This window comes from Cervus canadensis, chromosome 25, assembly GCF_019320065.1.
Source record: "Cervus canadensis isolate Bull #8, Minnesota chromosome 25, ASM1932006v1, whole genome shotgun sequence".
NCBI lineage: Eukaryota > Metazoa > Chordata > Mammalia > Artiodactyla > Cervidae > Cervus > Cervus canadensis.
Genome location: NC_057410.1, coordinates 6523230 through 6539122, shown reverse-complemented (window position 1 = coordinate 6539122; position 15893 = coordinate 6523230). Strand labels below are relative to the sequence as shown.

Sequence of the window (15893 nt, the reverse complement as noted above, 5' to 3'; positions counted from 1 at the left end):
ATATGGGAGAGGATGACTTTAAGTGCTTTTAAAAAAGGTTCTTTTTTTTACCTGGTTTTGTGAAAGTGGAGGATCATGGTTAAATGTTAATCCTGCTTTTATAAGTGAAGTTAAGGCTTCTGCTCCCCATTCTCTCATTCGAGAGTTTGGATGCTGGCACACCTAAGGGTATATACATGTTGAACAAAAATTAATCTTTAATTTGTATACTTAAGCTATACATCACACATTAATTTGTGAAAAACTACAACATCTCATTTCCTACTCTTCCACGTTTAAAAAGTCATATAAAATGTTTGTCAATAAGGGCTGAAGAAAATATGAAAATATATAAAATGTAAGTAAGCTTACCTTCTGAATAAGAGGCAAGAGGAAGCAATAAAGAGATAGAAGATAAAAGATGAAACTAAACAACTCACAGAAAAGAAAGGATTTCATAAAAGTAAATGATGTCAGCAGGGTAAACAGAAGCAGCAGACACTGAAGTTCCTCATCTGGTTGACTTCATAATCAAACACTTGGCTAAAATTTTAAAACATACTTTTGCCATTTGATGAGAATTCCATAATGAAGAAATGTGCATATATTCTTTAATAGCTCATAAAGATAATCCCAATAAAATGGAAGGAGAAAGAAAAAGGACCTTTTTTTTTTTTTACTAAGAATAGTACCCTTCTCAGATTACTAAAATAATATCAAACAATGAGGCCAACCAAAACCTAAACTACTCATAGACATGTATTTGATAGAAGCAGCTGTCAGTAAGAAGCAACTAATTATTCAGATTCACTCAAGTTTGAATACAAATCCAGACAAAATTCCCTGGCATGATCTATAATTAGTGATACTGAGAAGGTTTTTTCCCTTTTGTAGAAATGTTACCTCATAATCACAGGAAAGTCTGTAAAGGAGTAGTGTCTAGTACTAAGTCTCAGTCCTAATTGCCTTGAAGTTTTAGAACCAGCTGAAGCGGAGGGGATCAAAAGATTATATAATAAAAGAAAGGGGACCCAAACTAACAGGTGAAGGAGACATCAGAGATTTCATTGATACATCACTCATTTTTAGTCATAAAGTTTTCAACCTATTTCTTTGCCAAAATGGTTACTATAAACTTTAGTCCCTGATAAAATATACAGAGAGAAGTACAAGAAAAAATGTTAATGCTGATTTTTCTTATGGTTATACAGAATCATTAATTCACTGTGTATGTCATTATTATAAACAAAAAGTAAATATAATAATTAAGAAACAGAGGTTACCTCAAGTAGATGGCCAGTTAGAGGTCTCCATAGAATTTCTATTCGGTGCATGTTAACTAGACCAGTTTCTAACAATTTGGCAACAGCAAAAAGAGATGGTTCCTAGAAGAAAAATATAATATTTTTTTATATCACAAGGAGAACTTGAGTATTTCAACTGAAAACAAAACTGAGAATACCGTGAAGAGCATGACTATAATTAATATACTTGATTAATTTGAAATAAATGACATAACCTCAGTAATCATATGACAAGCCTTTCAGCCCACTCTCAAGTATCTAAAAAGTGTTAGTTGCTCAGCTATGTCCAACTCTTTGCAACCTCATGACTGTAGCCTGCCAGAGGGCTGCTTTGTCCACGGAATTCTCCAGGCAAGAATACTGGAGTGAGTAGCCATTCCCGTCTCCACGGGATCTTCCTAACCTAGGGATCAAACCTGGGTCTCCTGCATTGCAGGTGTATTCTTTACCATCTGAGCCACCAGGGAAACCCTCAAGTATCTAGCATGACTCCTAATCGAAAAATTTAGTTGGGAAGAGACTGCTTTAGTGGGGAAGCCTTGAAAATCCAAAAAACTACACCAGACACACAGAATGTATGTCTTCTGACCAAAAGGAAAGAATTTTGCTATGACTGAATTGTGACCCGCCCCTCCCCACCCTCCACCACTGCTCCCAAACTTTGTAAGAAGGTAATCCAGGTCAAATGAGGTCCTCAGGGTGGGGCCCCAATACATTAAGTTCAACGTCCTCATGAGAAGAGACACCACAGAGCTTGCGAGCTTATAAGTGCACTCCGTCTCCCTCTTCTTTCCCTCCCTTTCCCTCTCTCCCTACCATGTAGGGACACAGTAAGAAGTCAGGCATCTTTCAATCAGGAAGAGAGTCTACACAAGAGCTGACCATGCTAGCACCCTGACTTTGGACTTCTACCTTCTAGAACTATGAGAAACTTAATTTCCATAGTTTAAGTTATCCCGTCTATGGTATTTTGTTATGGCATGCTAAGCTAACTAATATACATTCTTACTAGTAAAGTCTTCAAATGCTTAGGTTTTATGTGTGAGTATCAGGAAAAATGAAAAAAAAAAAAAAAGAAGAAGACAACAGACACCAGGGGAAAGAACGATGATGTCAAGGAGGAGGAGGTAAAGGCTGTCAGTTTAGACTCTAATAAAAAAGTTGCAGAGAGAGAAGACAAACCACTTTTCTCAGTCACTGGCATTTCAGTAGCAGAAAGGGAACCAGTGTACTTCATAAATGGCTGAATTACTCAGTCCATGTGTTAGAAGAACAGTTTCAGTAAAAAGTTTAAAGGGCAACTATCTCTAATCCAATTTTAATAGAGATAGTAAAATATACTTAAATGTAGACTAAGCTGACTAGAATTAGGAGAATTTTTTTGATAAACAGCTGTAGTACTTCAAATGGAGACAATGCACTGGAAAAAATAGAAGCCAACTAAAATTTAAAAAGTAAATTATTAGCATAATTTCATAATTTTTAAGTAAAAAGATTTTGTAATTACTCTATATACAACTGTACTGATTTTACAGTACTGATAAAAATCTAAAATGGAAATGTGTGAAATTATCTTTCTTTTCTAGTAAAAACTGTTGAACAAGTACCCTGGGGTTTTAAGAAAAGTGTGGTCACGTTGACTCTTCCTGCCTGTGCTAACACTATAACTACCCTAAAAATTAGTGTAGTAGAAAGAAATTCATCATTCTAGAGACAATATGATACAGTAGTTAAGACTGATGCCTATGAATTTTTAACATCTCAACACGACCACTTAATAGCTATGTAACCTTGAGTAACTTTTTTTTTGTTGAATTATAGCTGATACTAGTTTCAGGTGTACAACATAAAGTTTCAAAATTTTTACTTCTTAATTCCCTTATCTTATTTTGTCCCTTCTGCCTTTCCTATCTCTGTGGATCTGTTTCATTATATTAGCTTTTTTATTTTTAGATTCCACATACATGTGACAATAAAGAATATCTGTCTTTCTCTTATTTTACTAAAAGCATAATATTCTCCAGGTCCATCCATGTTGCTGCAAACAGCAAAAGTTCACTCCATTTTGTGCTTACTTTTTTAATCTATAAAATGGAGATAATAATATACTGAAATGACCTCTCACGTTAGAAAGTGCCTGGCACATAGTAAGTCCCTATAAATGTTGCCCAGTATTATTTCCTCCTTTCCCTACTCTTTATTCTAATGAGGATACACAGGAATCACACAGCGTTTAAAAGTATATGTCTAGACCTCATACCCAAAGATTCTTGTATCCATGAAGTTTGGTATGTGGTCCTAACTTGCATTTTTAAAAAGTGCTATACCTGACTTTGATGCACACAAAAGTTAAAGCCACAAGTGAAGTGGTTATAATAATGGAGCTCTGGAATAAGACATAAGTGGATTCAAATCCAAGCTCCACCAATTACTAAATAGGTGACCCCAAGCAGGGTATTTAAGCTATTTTTATATTTTATCTCTAAAAAGCAGTTACACTACTGAACCTGACAGAATTGTTTTAAATGATTAAACAGAAATACATAAGTTAGTATCTGACATACAACAAAGATAGCAGCTGTCTTCTTATTTCTGCTGTTGACATACTCAGTTTGGTAGTATGCATGCACAAGTGTCATCAACATTGTCCCCTTCTAAGGAAGAATTTGCAAGCTTTACCATCAGCTATCCCCCTCAACACATCAGCACAAATTCCTGAAATGAGGACCAAAAATGAGATGACTGGTGACTTTAAAACCACATCTTTAAGGACTATGATGTATAGTTTACTCCCTAAGCTATTTAACTCACTCAGAATAGCTGATATTGATAAACTATTTTGACTCTCTCACCACCTTATCTGCCACATTGTCCATTAGCCAAGTGGTTTACATGCTCTTTGAAAACAGAAATTTCCTTTATATTTCCTAGCAGAGTGTAATTTACATAGTAAATATAATGTACTTTGTTGAGTGAATACATAAATTCTCAAGTCATTACCATATAAACTTGCTCAGATTCAATTAAGGCATCTATTAAAAATATTACATTGTTGAGTTAAGAATTAATCTTAAGGATGTAGGATTACATCCTTAAGACTGTATTAAGAATTTGATTACTTCACTGTATATTATCCTTGCCTTGATTTGGAGCAAACTATAACAGATATTTTCAAACACCTGCGTGTTTATATAATTCTCTAAGTATGTACCATAATATACAAAACTTTGCTCTTTAAGATTTTTTTGGCTCATCTTTAAATGACTCACATGAGCCAAGATGACAAGCTACAATACACAGGATTATAATTAAGGATTAGGCAAATAATGTAATTTTAGGTCCTACAGTTGGATGTTAAATAAACCACAAGCTGCATTCTCTGCTTTTCTAACCATTTTCTTAGTAACTTCACTTACTTGTAAATGGTCCAACTAATATATTTATTCATCTTAAAATGTAGAGAGCATTTTAAATAATTTCTAAGGTATCAGTAAACCCAAATATTCTTGTGTTTTCCAAGTTTAACAGAAAATGGTAGAGTATAGGAAGAAATGTCCTCAAAAGTATTGCTTGATTCATTTAATCAATAAGCAAAGCAAAAAAATAATTTTCAAGGTAGGGAGAGTCATTACCCTCAGAAAGAAATGACTAGCTCCTTAATTTCCATCCCATGAAGGCAAAAGAAACTGAGACATATTTTCCTTGATTTAAAACTTGTATTGCCACAAGCATAAACTGTAATCATCAGGATTACTAATTTGTGGAGCACATTTATAAACATGGTGTTCAATTTTTCTTTACAGAAATATTTTTTAGAATACTCAGCACCAAGTGGACACGATTTAAAATCATGATACATTCTGGCACCAGGAAAGCCAACTACTGGCACACACCACAAGCCGAAGAGCATCCTCTTCACTCTCCCTTCAGAGCCACCACAAATGTAAGAACCCAAAGGAGCAGGGCTAGCCCACGAGGTGTTGTTCCCACTTGTAAAACACTAAGATCCTAGTGAATATACACCTTATTCAACAAAATAATGTACCACATTTAACACAGAAAAGGAAGAATATCACACCTTATTATTTCCATAGGCCATATCCATGGCTTCTAAGGATAAGGAACAAAGTGCATTTATTAAATGGTGCAATGATACGTCATCAAGATACCTAAAATAAAAATGAAGAAATAAGATATTCTCATCTAAAATATACAGCTAACAATAATGTTTGTATCAATTTTAAAAACTGACTCTTACTGTGAGCTTTCAAACAGTCTTGAAAGTATATTGGAAATCACTGGTAAATCTGTCATCACTGCTGTTGTTAGCACCTAAGAGAAGAAGAAAATTAAATGTAACATATAAACATTCTGCAAAATACTAACTGAGTAAGAATGACTAGAGCTTACTGTACTGGGCCCTTCAACAGCTCTCCCAGGTTTCAAGGCACCACCACTACTAGGCTTTAATCCCAGAATCCATACAAGATGCTGTAAAATTTAAAAAAAAAAAAATCAGAACACAGAAATTTATAAACTTACAAAAATTCCAATAACTAAAACTAAAAATCAGACTAGGTATCTAATAACTAAATTTAAATCAGTAATTAACATTCATACAAAATACTCATTACATCAAGCATAGGCAGCAGAACAGGCCATTATGAGAGACATCCCATCACTTCATATAATGTGAGCCATGTCTGTTTTCTTTTTCCGACTTGCCCTTTTTCATGCTTACTGCCTATTCAGGCCTGCCCAAAGCACTGACAGGCATTGATGAGTTTAACTGATAGCACCTGATAAAACAACACTGGCCTCTGACCCAGAGGCTACAACATACCTGTAGAGTTGCCAAGACAAGTTGCCATGATGTCCCAAGAACAGCCCCATGGCAGTGTGCCAAGTTAAGTAAAGTCCTCATACACTGGATATTTTTGGAAGTCAGCTATATTAAAAAAGGATATATTTGCAAGAACTGTTATGCATTCTCAAAAATTATAAGCTTATAAAAAGTACTATCATATTCAAATATTTTCCAATAAAAAACAAAAATTTTAAGAAAAGAGGCTTGGATGATTTTGTACAGAACAAATTCATTTGCTTAAAAACTGTGTTGTCACAGTTGGTTACAACAATGTCACTCTTTATTTATCTAGTTTCTTCTAAAAGTATCATTCAGATAAAAGAAAGAAAATAAGTATAATGACAAATTTTGAGAAACACACAAAAAAGGTACAAAAGGTTTCCTTGATAGTTAACTGGTATTAACTGGTTACCTAATGAAGAAAAAGTACTTTACCATTACTGTCCCTTGAGGCTGGACTGCTAGCGGTTGACCCACTGCGACAACTTGCTGGTGAGATTCACTTGATGGACTAATCATCATAACACTCTGGCCCTGGATGGAATATGCTAGAACACAAAGGAAAACCTAAATAATTAAATATAATTTTCATACTGTACTCAAAGCAATGTTATATTTTAGAACATTAATTTGATCAAACTAAGTTCAACTATGACATTTATTTAGTTACCTATTATCCATATGCAAACATTTTAAAAACTCAAGAGGTGCAAAAATAAAAGCAAGTTAAGCAAATATTAAGTAATTTTCTAAATAAGTTTAACAAATTATAAAACTTTGATAATTGCCTTACAAGCAAAATAGAATTTAGGACACTTAGTATTTTAAACATACATTCCCAGTAAACTTTTCTACTTAGAGACCAATACTCACATTTTTAGTTTGAAAACTGAACAGCACATTGAAATTTACCTATATTACCTGTAACAAACTTGAATGTTTCTAAGTATTCAACAAGAAAAAAATATTTTTTGAATGTCAACTTAATCTAAGTGGTGGCAAATATTACCATTCTACTAGTTCTATTAAAAAAACAAAACAAAAAAACTCAACCATTCCCATTTCAGTAGTATGCTAGAGTTTACAAATGACTTTTAGATACATCTTCTTTTATCCTCGCAATTATTATTTAAAATTGGTATTGTTCTCCCTACTGCTACCCCATTGTTTTAATAAGATAGAAGAAACTGAGGCTCAGGGACATTAGCTTCTCGCAGAAGTCAGAGTCAGGGAGTAGAAAAATAGAGGCTTGAAATCAGAATTTCTATAATCGCTACTCTTACACTATGTCACCCCACATGATGAACAGAACTCTAAAGAAGCTGAAATCTTACATTTGTTGGAAAGTGTGGCTGCAGTGGTGGTATTCAACACAGTAAGAGCATAATGGGGAGGCAGGGAACCTTTGCATATTGCAGTTATAAAGGCATCTCTTGAAGTTACAAGGCCCAGTCTTCCACAAAGAGCAGCCATAGTCAACTCAGCTTTTAAAATATTCTCAGTAGCAGCTTCATCTGTGCTGAAAAGACAAAGTATTTTATTTAGTATGATTATTTTTAGGTATGCTGCCAAATGAAATTAGGTAGTCAGGAAAGTTTTAAGAAAATCTATTTTAAAAACTCAAAATCAATCTTCTTTAAGGAATTTTAACTAATAAATGTCTGAAAATTTGAACTGGATAAAAGCAATTTATGACACACATTCATTATCGAAGAAAATAGTCAAGAACTCAAAGACATAACTTAAAAATATCAAGCATTTTAAAATCATCAAATTCCATGATTCTGAAGAAAAACATCAAAGAAGCTGATTAATATAATTATCTTAATTTTAAGCAGTAAAGCTTAAAATGAAAAAGGCATTCTGTAATTTTGGGATTGTATTTTCCATTATAACATGATGGAAGAGGGGGATGGCAGAAAAATAATAATATTCTACAAACATAAAAAACTAGTATTAGGAAACAATTCTCAGGATAAATTTAAATATACACTTTAAAATGGTTTGTTGCTACTTTTTTTTTTTACCTGCCACATGCAATATAAAACTTACAAAGACTTAATACCTGGCATCAAGGAGGAGTGACAGGGCAGCAAGCAGACCACACCAGCAGGCATTCACCATTTCTTCCCAAACAGCTCTACTAACTTAAAGGAAACACATGCAATATTTAATAATTACAAATGTCACAGTACTTTACAACACTCAAATTCTAAAACCCCCCTCATCACTTGATAATATACCAAATATTCAAAAAACAACTTTGTCATTAAATACTAAAGCTATAACCTTTAATATATATCTGAATAAATGAAAATTTTAAAACCATACCAGTTTTAGAATTCAAGAAATCTTTTTTTTTTTGCCACATCACGTGGTTTGTGGGATCTTAGTTCCTAACAACTGGGCCACCAGAGAATTCCCAAGAAGTCTTAAAACTAAGTTGTCTTAAAATATCAATAATAAGATCTTTCTGTATACTGACTGATACCTTTAAATTATACATATAAAATCAGTTCCTACTCCCTTCCATTTCATTGGGCCAAACTTTCAGCCTATGCAACCAGTTGGCAATGTAAAACTGTAATAAGCAAGCTCAGCCAAGAGACTGGTTACACACAGTGGAAATCATGCAAATGAGTAAATACATGAGTAAAATAGGATCAAGTTTACTGTTGGAGAAGGAAATACCAAAAACGGCAAGTTAAAAGTACATCATGTAGCATTAAACTAGAATTGGAAAAACTGGGTGTGTCCTTATGCTATTTAAAATAGATATATATTTTTTAAATGTACAGAAATGTGTGCTCATATATGTGCGTATTTCCTATTCAAGTAGCAGGAAGCATATCTAGTGTCCATGCATTAGTTTATAAACACTGCGCTCCACTAAAATGAACTAGGGCTCCCTGGAAAAATAACTTATCCCTGGATTATATAAGAAAAATCCAAGATGAGCTTAGAGCACTTTACTGTATCAGACAGTAAAGCAGTGGTCAGAAAACAACAAAAGAAGGTGGGATGATAAAAGGACACAGAAGCCAGCATGAAAGGGGCCCCACGTGGCCGTGTCGTGGATAACCGAGAGTCAAATCAAATAATGACAATCACAGACTGTGCTGGTGACACTGAAAAAAATAGGAATACAAGGGTCTCTACTAATATAAACGAACACATGAAACAAAATAAATCAGGAAGGGCAAGCTCTCCTAGAAGATGTCTCGAAGTATTTCTATACAAAAGGTTAATTAACTTTACACTGAAGAAAGGATGCAGACATCACATTAACCAAATGACAAAGTTAACAGCACTGGTGTATAGCATAGCAACATTTCTGTGGCAGCTCTGCCAAAAATCAATCTATTAAATCTAATTATGAGGAAACAAAAATAAACCCAAGTTGACTGGCCTATCTCTTCAAAAATATCAAGGTCATATAAAACATGGAAAAATTAAGGAATTGTTCCAGACTAAAGAAGGGTATAGAGTCATGGAACTGAATTCAACATGTAACCCTAAACCATAACAGACACTACTGGGCAAATGACAAAATCTGAAGGACATCTGGGATTTGATGACATATTGAACTGATGCTAAATTTCTGATGGTGACTATACTGTGGTTATGTAGGAAACGGTTCTTATTTTTAGAAAATACACTTTAAAGTATTAAGGGGTAATGGGGAATTATGTCTGAAACTTTTTCTCAAATAGTTCAGAAAAAAAAATGCTTATATATATAAATAGAAAAATAATGCAAATATGGTAGTGTTAACAATTGGGATAGAATGGTGAAGAATATATGGAAATTATTATTTTTGCAATTTCTCTGTAACTTCAAAATTATTCCAAGATAAAAATTTAAAATATAGAATCATAATAAATATACCTATTTCCTTATCCATCTGGTCTGATGTTGACTGTAATTCTTGCTGTTCTGATGACTGTGTAGGCGAAGAAACTGCTTCAGTGGTTGCAGTCTGACATTCTGTTTCAGCTTCTCCTAACTCTCCTTCAATCATACTAGTGATTCCACGTACAAGGTCCAGCAAACAGTGGAATGCCACAGACATAGCATAACCCTCTGGGATAGTTGGGGGCTCAACTTTGTCCAACATCTCTAGGCTGAAATTATGAAAAAATCAGGTATTTAATGAGAAGCCAAAATAATGAAAATATATAAAAATCTATTCCCATAATTTAAGATTACAGAAATTAAGATTAATAGCAAAAGTAAATGGCCACCACTAGATCTGTTTACTTTGGAGAATGGTCCCGTAACGGTATTCTAAGAAACTGATTAGAAAAGTTAAGGCTTGACCAGTGTCATAACTGATAATAATAATAGTTTATTTTTTGCCTCTCCCCCAAGTTGTGCCAATATTTTCATTAACTGTTGACAACAGAAAAATAAACACATATACAGAACAGAAAAAGACAAACAAATTACAAACCATCTCAAATTCCGACTTCAGTGCTTTCAAAATAAGGTGCTATATAGAAGGGTAATAAACAAGGACGTCCTATAGCACAGGGAGCTATACTCAATATCTTGTAATAATCTAAAATGGAAAGGAATCTGAATATATATATTCTTTTTGTATATTCTTTGTGTATGTACATATACATACATCTGTTTATGTGCACTACTGAATCATTTTGCTGTATACCTGAAAATAACACAATATTGTAACCTAACTATAATTTTTAAAAGGAAGTAAATGAGGTGCTATAAAATCAAACCAACACTAAAAAGAAGAAAAGATGTGTTCTTACTAGGGAAAAGCACTGCTGTGAAATAGCCCGCTCATCTGTCATCCCATCATCTTAGATACAATCTGTCAACAAGGTAAGATCATATTTAGAGCATCCGTGTGTCACATTCAAGTTTTAGAGCAAGTTATACTCCATCATTTGGAGAAGGAAATGGCAACTCACTCCAGTATTCTTGCCTGGAGAATCCCGTGGACAGAGGAGCCTGATGGGCTACAGTCCATGGGGTCGCAAAGAGTCGGACACGACTGAGCGACTAACACACATACTCCATAATTAGCACATAGCTTTCAGAAGGAAAGATGAAAATCTTCTGTTTTAAATCATAAACAGGGAACTGTCATTTTAAATTCCTTAAAACTGAAGAAAGAATAATTCAATGAGGGGAGAACTGATGAATATTCACATTAAAAAACAGTGGTGTTGGAGCCCTACCTCATACCTCACTGACTCATACCTCATCGACTCAAAATGAACCAACGACCTAAACGTAAGAGCTGAAGCTAAAAACTCTTAGAAGAAAACACAGGCAAAAATCTTTATGACTTCAAATCATGAAATGGTTCGTTAGGTATGATACTGAAATCCACAAGCAAAAGAAAAAACAGATGAGCTGAATTCATCAAAATTGAAAATTACTGTGTTTCAAAGGACACTATCAAGAAAATGAAAAGACGATCTACAGACTGTGAGAAAACTTTTTCAAATCATATACCTGATGAGGGACTAGATCTTGACTATGTTAAGAATCTCTACAACTCAATAATAAAATAGCAACTCAATTAAAAAGGAGCACAGGATTTGATAAGACATTCTCCCATGATGATATATATAAATGGCCAATGAGCAAATGAGAGAGATGCTCAATGTCATCGGTCATTAGAAAATGTAAATTTGAAATACAGTAAGATAACACTTACCCACTAGGACAGCAATAATCAAAACACAATAACAAGTATTGCTGAGGATGTGGAGAGATTTAAATCCTCATACATTGTTGGTGAAAATGCAAAATGGTATGGTCATGTGGGAAACAGTTTGGCAGATCATCAAAAAGTTAAACATAGAGTCATTCTATGACCCAGCAATTCCACTCCAGGTATATATTAAAGAGAAATGAAAACATATGTCTATGCAAAAACTTGCAGGCAGATGCTCATAGCAGCATTATTCATAGGCAAAAAGTGGAAGCAACCCAAATGCCCATCAACCGACAATCAACAAACGTGGCATAATCATACGGTGGACTATTATTCAGCTACAAACAGGAAGTACTAATACAACCTGTAACATGGATGGACCTTACTCAACATTATGCTGAGTAAAAGAAGCCTGACAGGAAAGAGCACTATATGATTCCATCCATATGAAGTATCCAGAGTAAATAAATCAACAGAGACAGAAAGTAGATTAGTAGCTACTAAAGGGTAGGGAAAGGAGATTGGTGACTGACTGCTTAGAGATATGGGATTTCTTCTGGAGTGATGAAAAAGTTCTGAAATTAGATGGTGCTTATGGTTGCCTAGCTTTTGAATATAATAAACTCATGAATTGTAAACTACAAAGGGGCAAATTTTTATCTGGTTACTTACATATAAAACACAACTGAAATCATTAAAAATCATTGTAAGAAAAGCAATTTCCAATCTCAAATTCTAAAGGTTTCCTAATCATAATCAATATTAGATAAGGTAGGAAGTTTACAAAGATGTAAAACTCAGAATAAACAATTAAAAAAACCTATATATACCTATCATTTACTGAGCAATTACTTTTAGTCTAGGACACTAAGTTGGTTTTTTTTTTTAATGTATCTTATTTAACGCCTCACAAAAACCCTGAGAGATACAGACAATGAATCTGCAGACAGTGACACAGTTATCAGCAGTTTTTAACTCAACTCTGACTCTAAAGCCTATCAATTTAACCCCTATGTGCCAACACTTAAGTATTTTAAAATTTTAGTAATCAATACAATCATATTCATATTATTGACCAAAATATTTAAGCTCACATGAGGAAGTAAAGTTTATGTGCTTAATCTTTCCCAGGCCAATTAGCATTCAGGAACCATATAATAAACAAATCAGTACCAAGCATCTTGTTAGACTGTTCTCAAAGAATATGTCATCTATTGGGAAAATGCATCTAAAGCAGATATAATACTCTGAAGATCAGAAAGTAGAATTCCCAAATTCTATAGTATAGACTTTAAGTGCTAGAGTAGTTAAAAAAAGGTAATTTATACCTGTTTTTATTTATAATTCAAACCTAAACAAAGCCCACACTTTCCTATCTCTCTGTTTCACTGCTATTTTATTGTAACTATTACACAAATTCCACTTCTAGATAAAATGTAACCCATTTATCTAAACATTTTAAAATAAAGTTCCAGTTGCAAAATCTGTCACAAGCCCAACTTTGAAGGGAGTGTAATAAATCTGGAAGAATATACTTCCATCAATATTATGTAAAAACGACTTCTATCTATATGTCACTTAAGTTTTCAAATTATTACACACTTAAGTCAATAAAAGAACTGAATACTCAATTAAGATTTATATGCATGGCCTCAAAGAAAATTCACTGGAAAAGCCTCTGATGATGGGAAAGACTGAAGGCAAAAGGAGAAGGAGGTGGGGCAGAGGGTCACTGACTCAGCGGGCATGAAGCTAAGCAAATTCCGCGCGACGGCTGAGGACGGGGAAGCCTGGCATGCTGCAGCCCGTGGTGTCGCAAGAGTTGGACATAATTTAGTGACTCAACAATAACAAAGAAGGCAGTGAAAACTGTATTATACTAATCCTCACAATGAATGAATTAAAGATACCAATTCAACAAGTAAGTCCCGATGTGAACATACTAAACCATTTACAAAAGAACCCCCAATATTTTCTGGCTATTTATGATTTCAGAAGTGAGTAATCTCAATATCTATAGCGCTAAAAAAAAACCAATAAGAGCAACAACAATAAAAAACTATTTATGTGCTCTCTTAGAGATTTAGTTCAACCTTGTCTTAAAGATAAAAAAAGATCAAGTGAAATAAAGCACTCTACTCAAAATCATAATATTTAGTAGCAGAATTAGTTAAAATCCAAGACTCTTAATTGATGAGGATCAATAAACAATTTGTTTTACAACTTTACTAATAAAAAAGCAATTCTACAATTTGGCCAAGTACGTACTCTCCTTTCATTTGCTTTTATTTTTCTTCCTGTATCATTTATCTTCACTCTTTCCTTTTAATTGTGTCTTTGCTTAATCTTATTTCCCCAGATATATCCTTTCTGTTCCTGTCTTCAGTGTGGTTACTCTCTATGCCCTTATAAATTGCTTTTTTTTTTCAAACAGTTAATCACTACCCAAGGTGATACTGTATGTTTGTGTCTTTACTGACTACCTCATTCACCAAAATATCAGGTCCACAAGAGCAGCAATTTTGTTCTGTGTTGGGATTGTTTCAGTTTAAAAAAATGACCCAGAGAAATGAGTAAGGTAAATTATTAGTATCTCCTTCACTGCTAGAAATCTGATTTTTTTACAACTTGATATTCCAGTATACTGGAGTATACACCAGGGGCTTCCCTGGTGGCTCAGCTGGTAAAGAATCCGCCTGCAATGTGGAAGAGCTGGGTTTGATCTCTGGGTTGGGAAGATCCCCTGGAGAAGGGAACAGCTATTCACGCCAATATTCTGGCCTGGAGAAGTCCATGGACTGTATAGTCCATGGGGTCGCAAAGAGTCAAGATACTACTGAGAGACGTTTACTTTCTTACTTTCTTTTTACTTTTACACTCACTCCAGTATACTCAAATTACTAGTCTCTACAGCAAGGCAAAGCATATATGAGACATTTAGTAACTTTAATGTCTTTTAAATGACTAAGAGTAACAATATTTCAGTCTTCCATGATTCTTTACTTTTACAATTTCAGGCAAAATAAAAAGATGCACAGTGAAGTATCCTTGTGATAACACAATGCAGGCTGACACACCACATAAATTCATGATTTAAACTAGTCAGAGATTCGGCTTCATACTTTCAGTCTTGATTTGCTGTCACTGGAATACTGTTTTAATTATGCATATCAACTGCAGCTGCTGTTTAGTCGCTAAGTCATGTCTCACTCTTTTCGACCCCATGAACTGTAGCCCACCAACTTCCTCTGTCCATGGGATTTTCCAGGCAAGAATACTGGAGTGGGTTACCATTTCCTCCTCTAGGGGATCTTCCCAACCCAGGGATGGAACCCAGGTCTCCTGTCTGGCAGGCAGATTCTTTACCTGAGCCACCTGGGAAGCCCTTATGTGTATCAGTTACTCAAAAATATATTAATTAAACTGCCTCACAGTTAACTGTGGCAATGTTAAACATATGTAGTATTGCTTGCTTTATCTATGTAAGCACTAAGTTTGCTATCTCAGTTCATTAAGGTTTAAGAAAAAATCAACAATACACAGCTGAATATGTAAAAACTGTTGTTAAACTGAAAAGGGCTAATAACAAAAATTTTAAAATAACACATGTGGAATCCATTAAATACTTTAATTAATTAAACTAAAAGTTCTGTGTTAAACCCTTAAAGTGTACTCAGTTAAACACTCAACTGTTTTCACATATAGAATCCTGAAAGATAGATAGATCACTACTCCCATTTTATAGTTGAGGACGCTGATATTTTTAAATAGGTAAACTAATTTGCTGAGAGTTACTCAGTATCAGAAGACCTAAGTCCATAAGGCCTGAAATCAAACCACACAGTTAAACTGAAAAGTCATACAGAACAAGTGAGTAGGTCCTTAAAAAACCACATTGTTTTATAATGCTGTTAACTGTCCTCAAATAGAACAAAAGAAAACAAAATCCAGTCATAGATAAAATTCTCAAAAGATGACAAAAGAAATTACTTCTTAAATATGTTAGAAATAGTATGTTTAAAATTTTAAGTATAATGCAGAGAGAAATACC

At 34.0% G+C, this 15893-nt stretch overlaps 1 protein-coding gene across 6 annotated transcripts in view; it reads right to left on the bottom strand.

The window, feature by feature from the left end:
• The window catches only part of MON2 (MON2 homolog, regulator of endosome-to-Golgi trafficking), a 109488-nt gene that overhangs the window by 45541 nt on the left and 48054 nt on the right, over positions 1–15893 (bottom strand). For all 6 annotated transcript variants that reach the window (XM_043447483.1, XM_043447481.1, XM_043447479.1 and 3 more), the window contains 10 exons: positions 10039–10274; positions 8216–8297; positions 7485–7669; positions 6586–6698; positions 6127–6231; positions 5694–5774; positions 5542–5615; positions 5362–5452; positions 1263–1364; positions 52–162 (listed from right to left, as the gene is read on the bottom strand). In XM_043447483.1, coding sequence (XP_043303418.1) covers positions 52–162; positions 1263–1364; positions 5362–5452; positions 5542–5615; positions 5694–5774; positions 6127–6231; positions 6586–6698; positions 7485–7669; positions 8216–8297; positions 10039–10274 — 1180 coding nt within the window. The remainder of the gene's footprint in view (positions 1–51; positions 163–1262; positions 1365–5361; positions 5453–5541; positions 5616–5693; positions 5775–6126; positions 6232–6585; positions 6699–7484; positions 7670–8215; positions 8298–10038; positions 10275–15893) is intronic.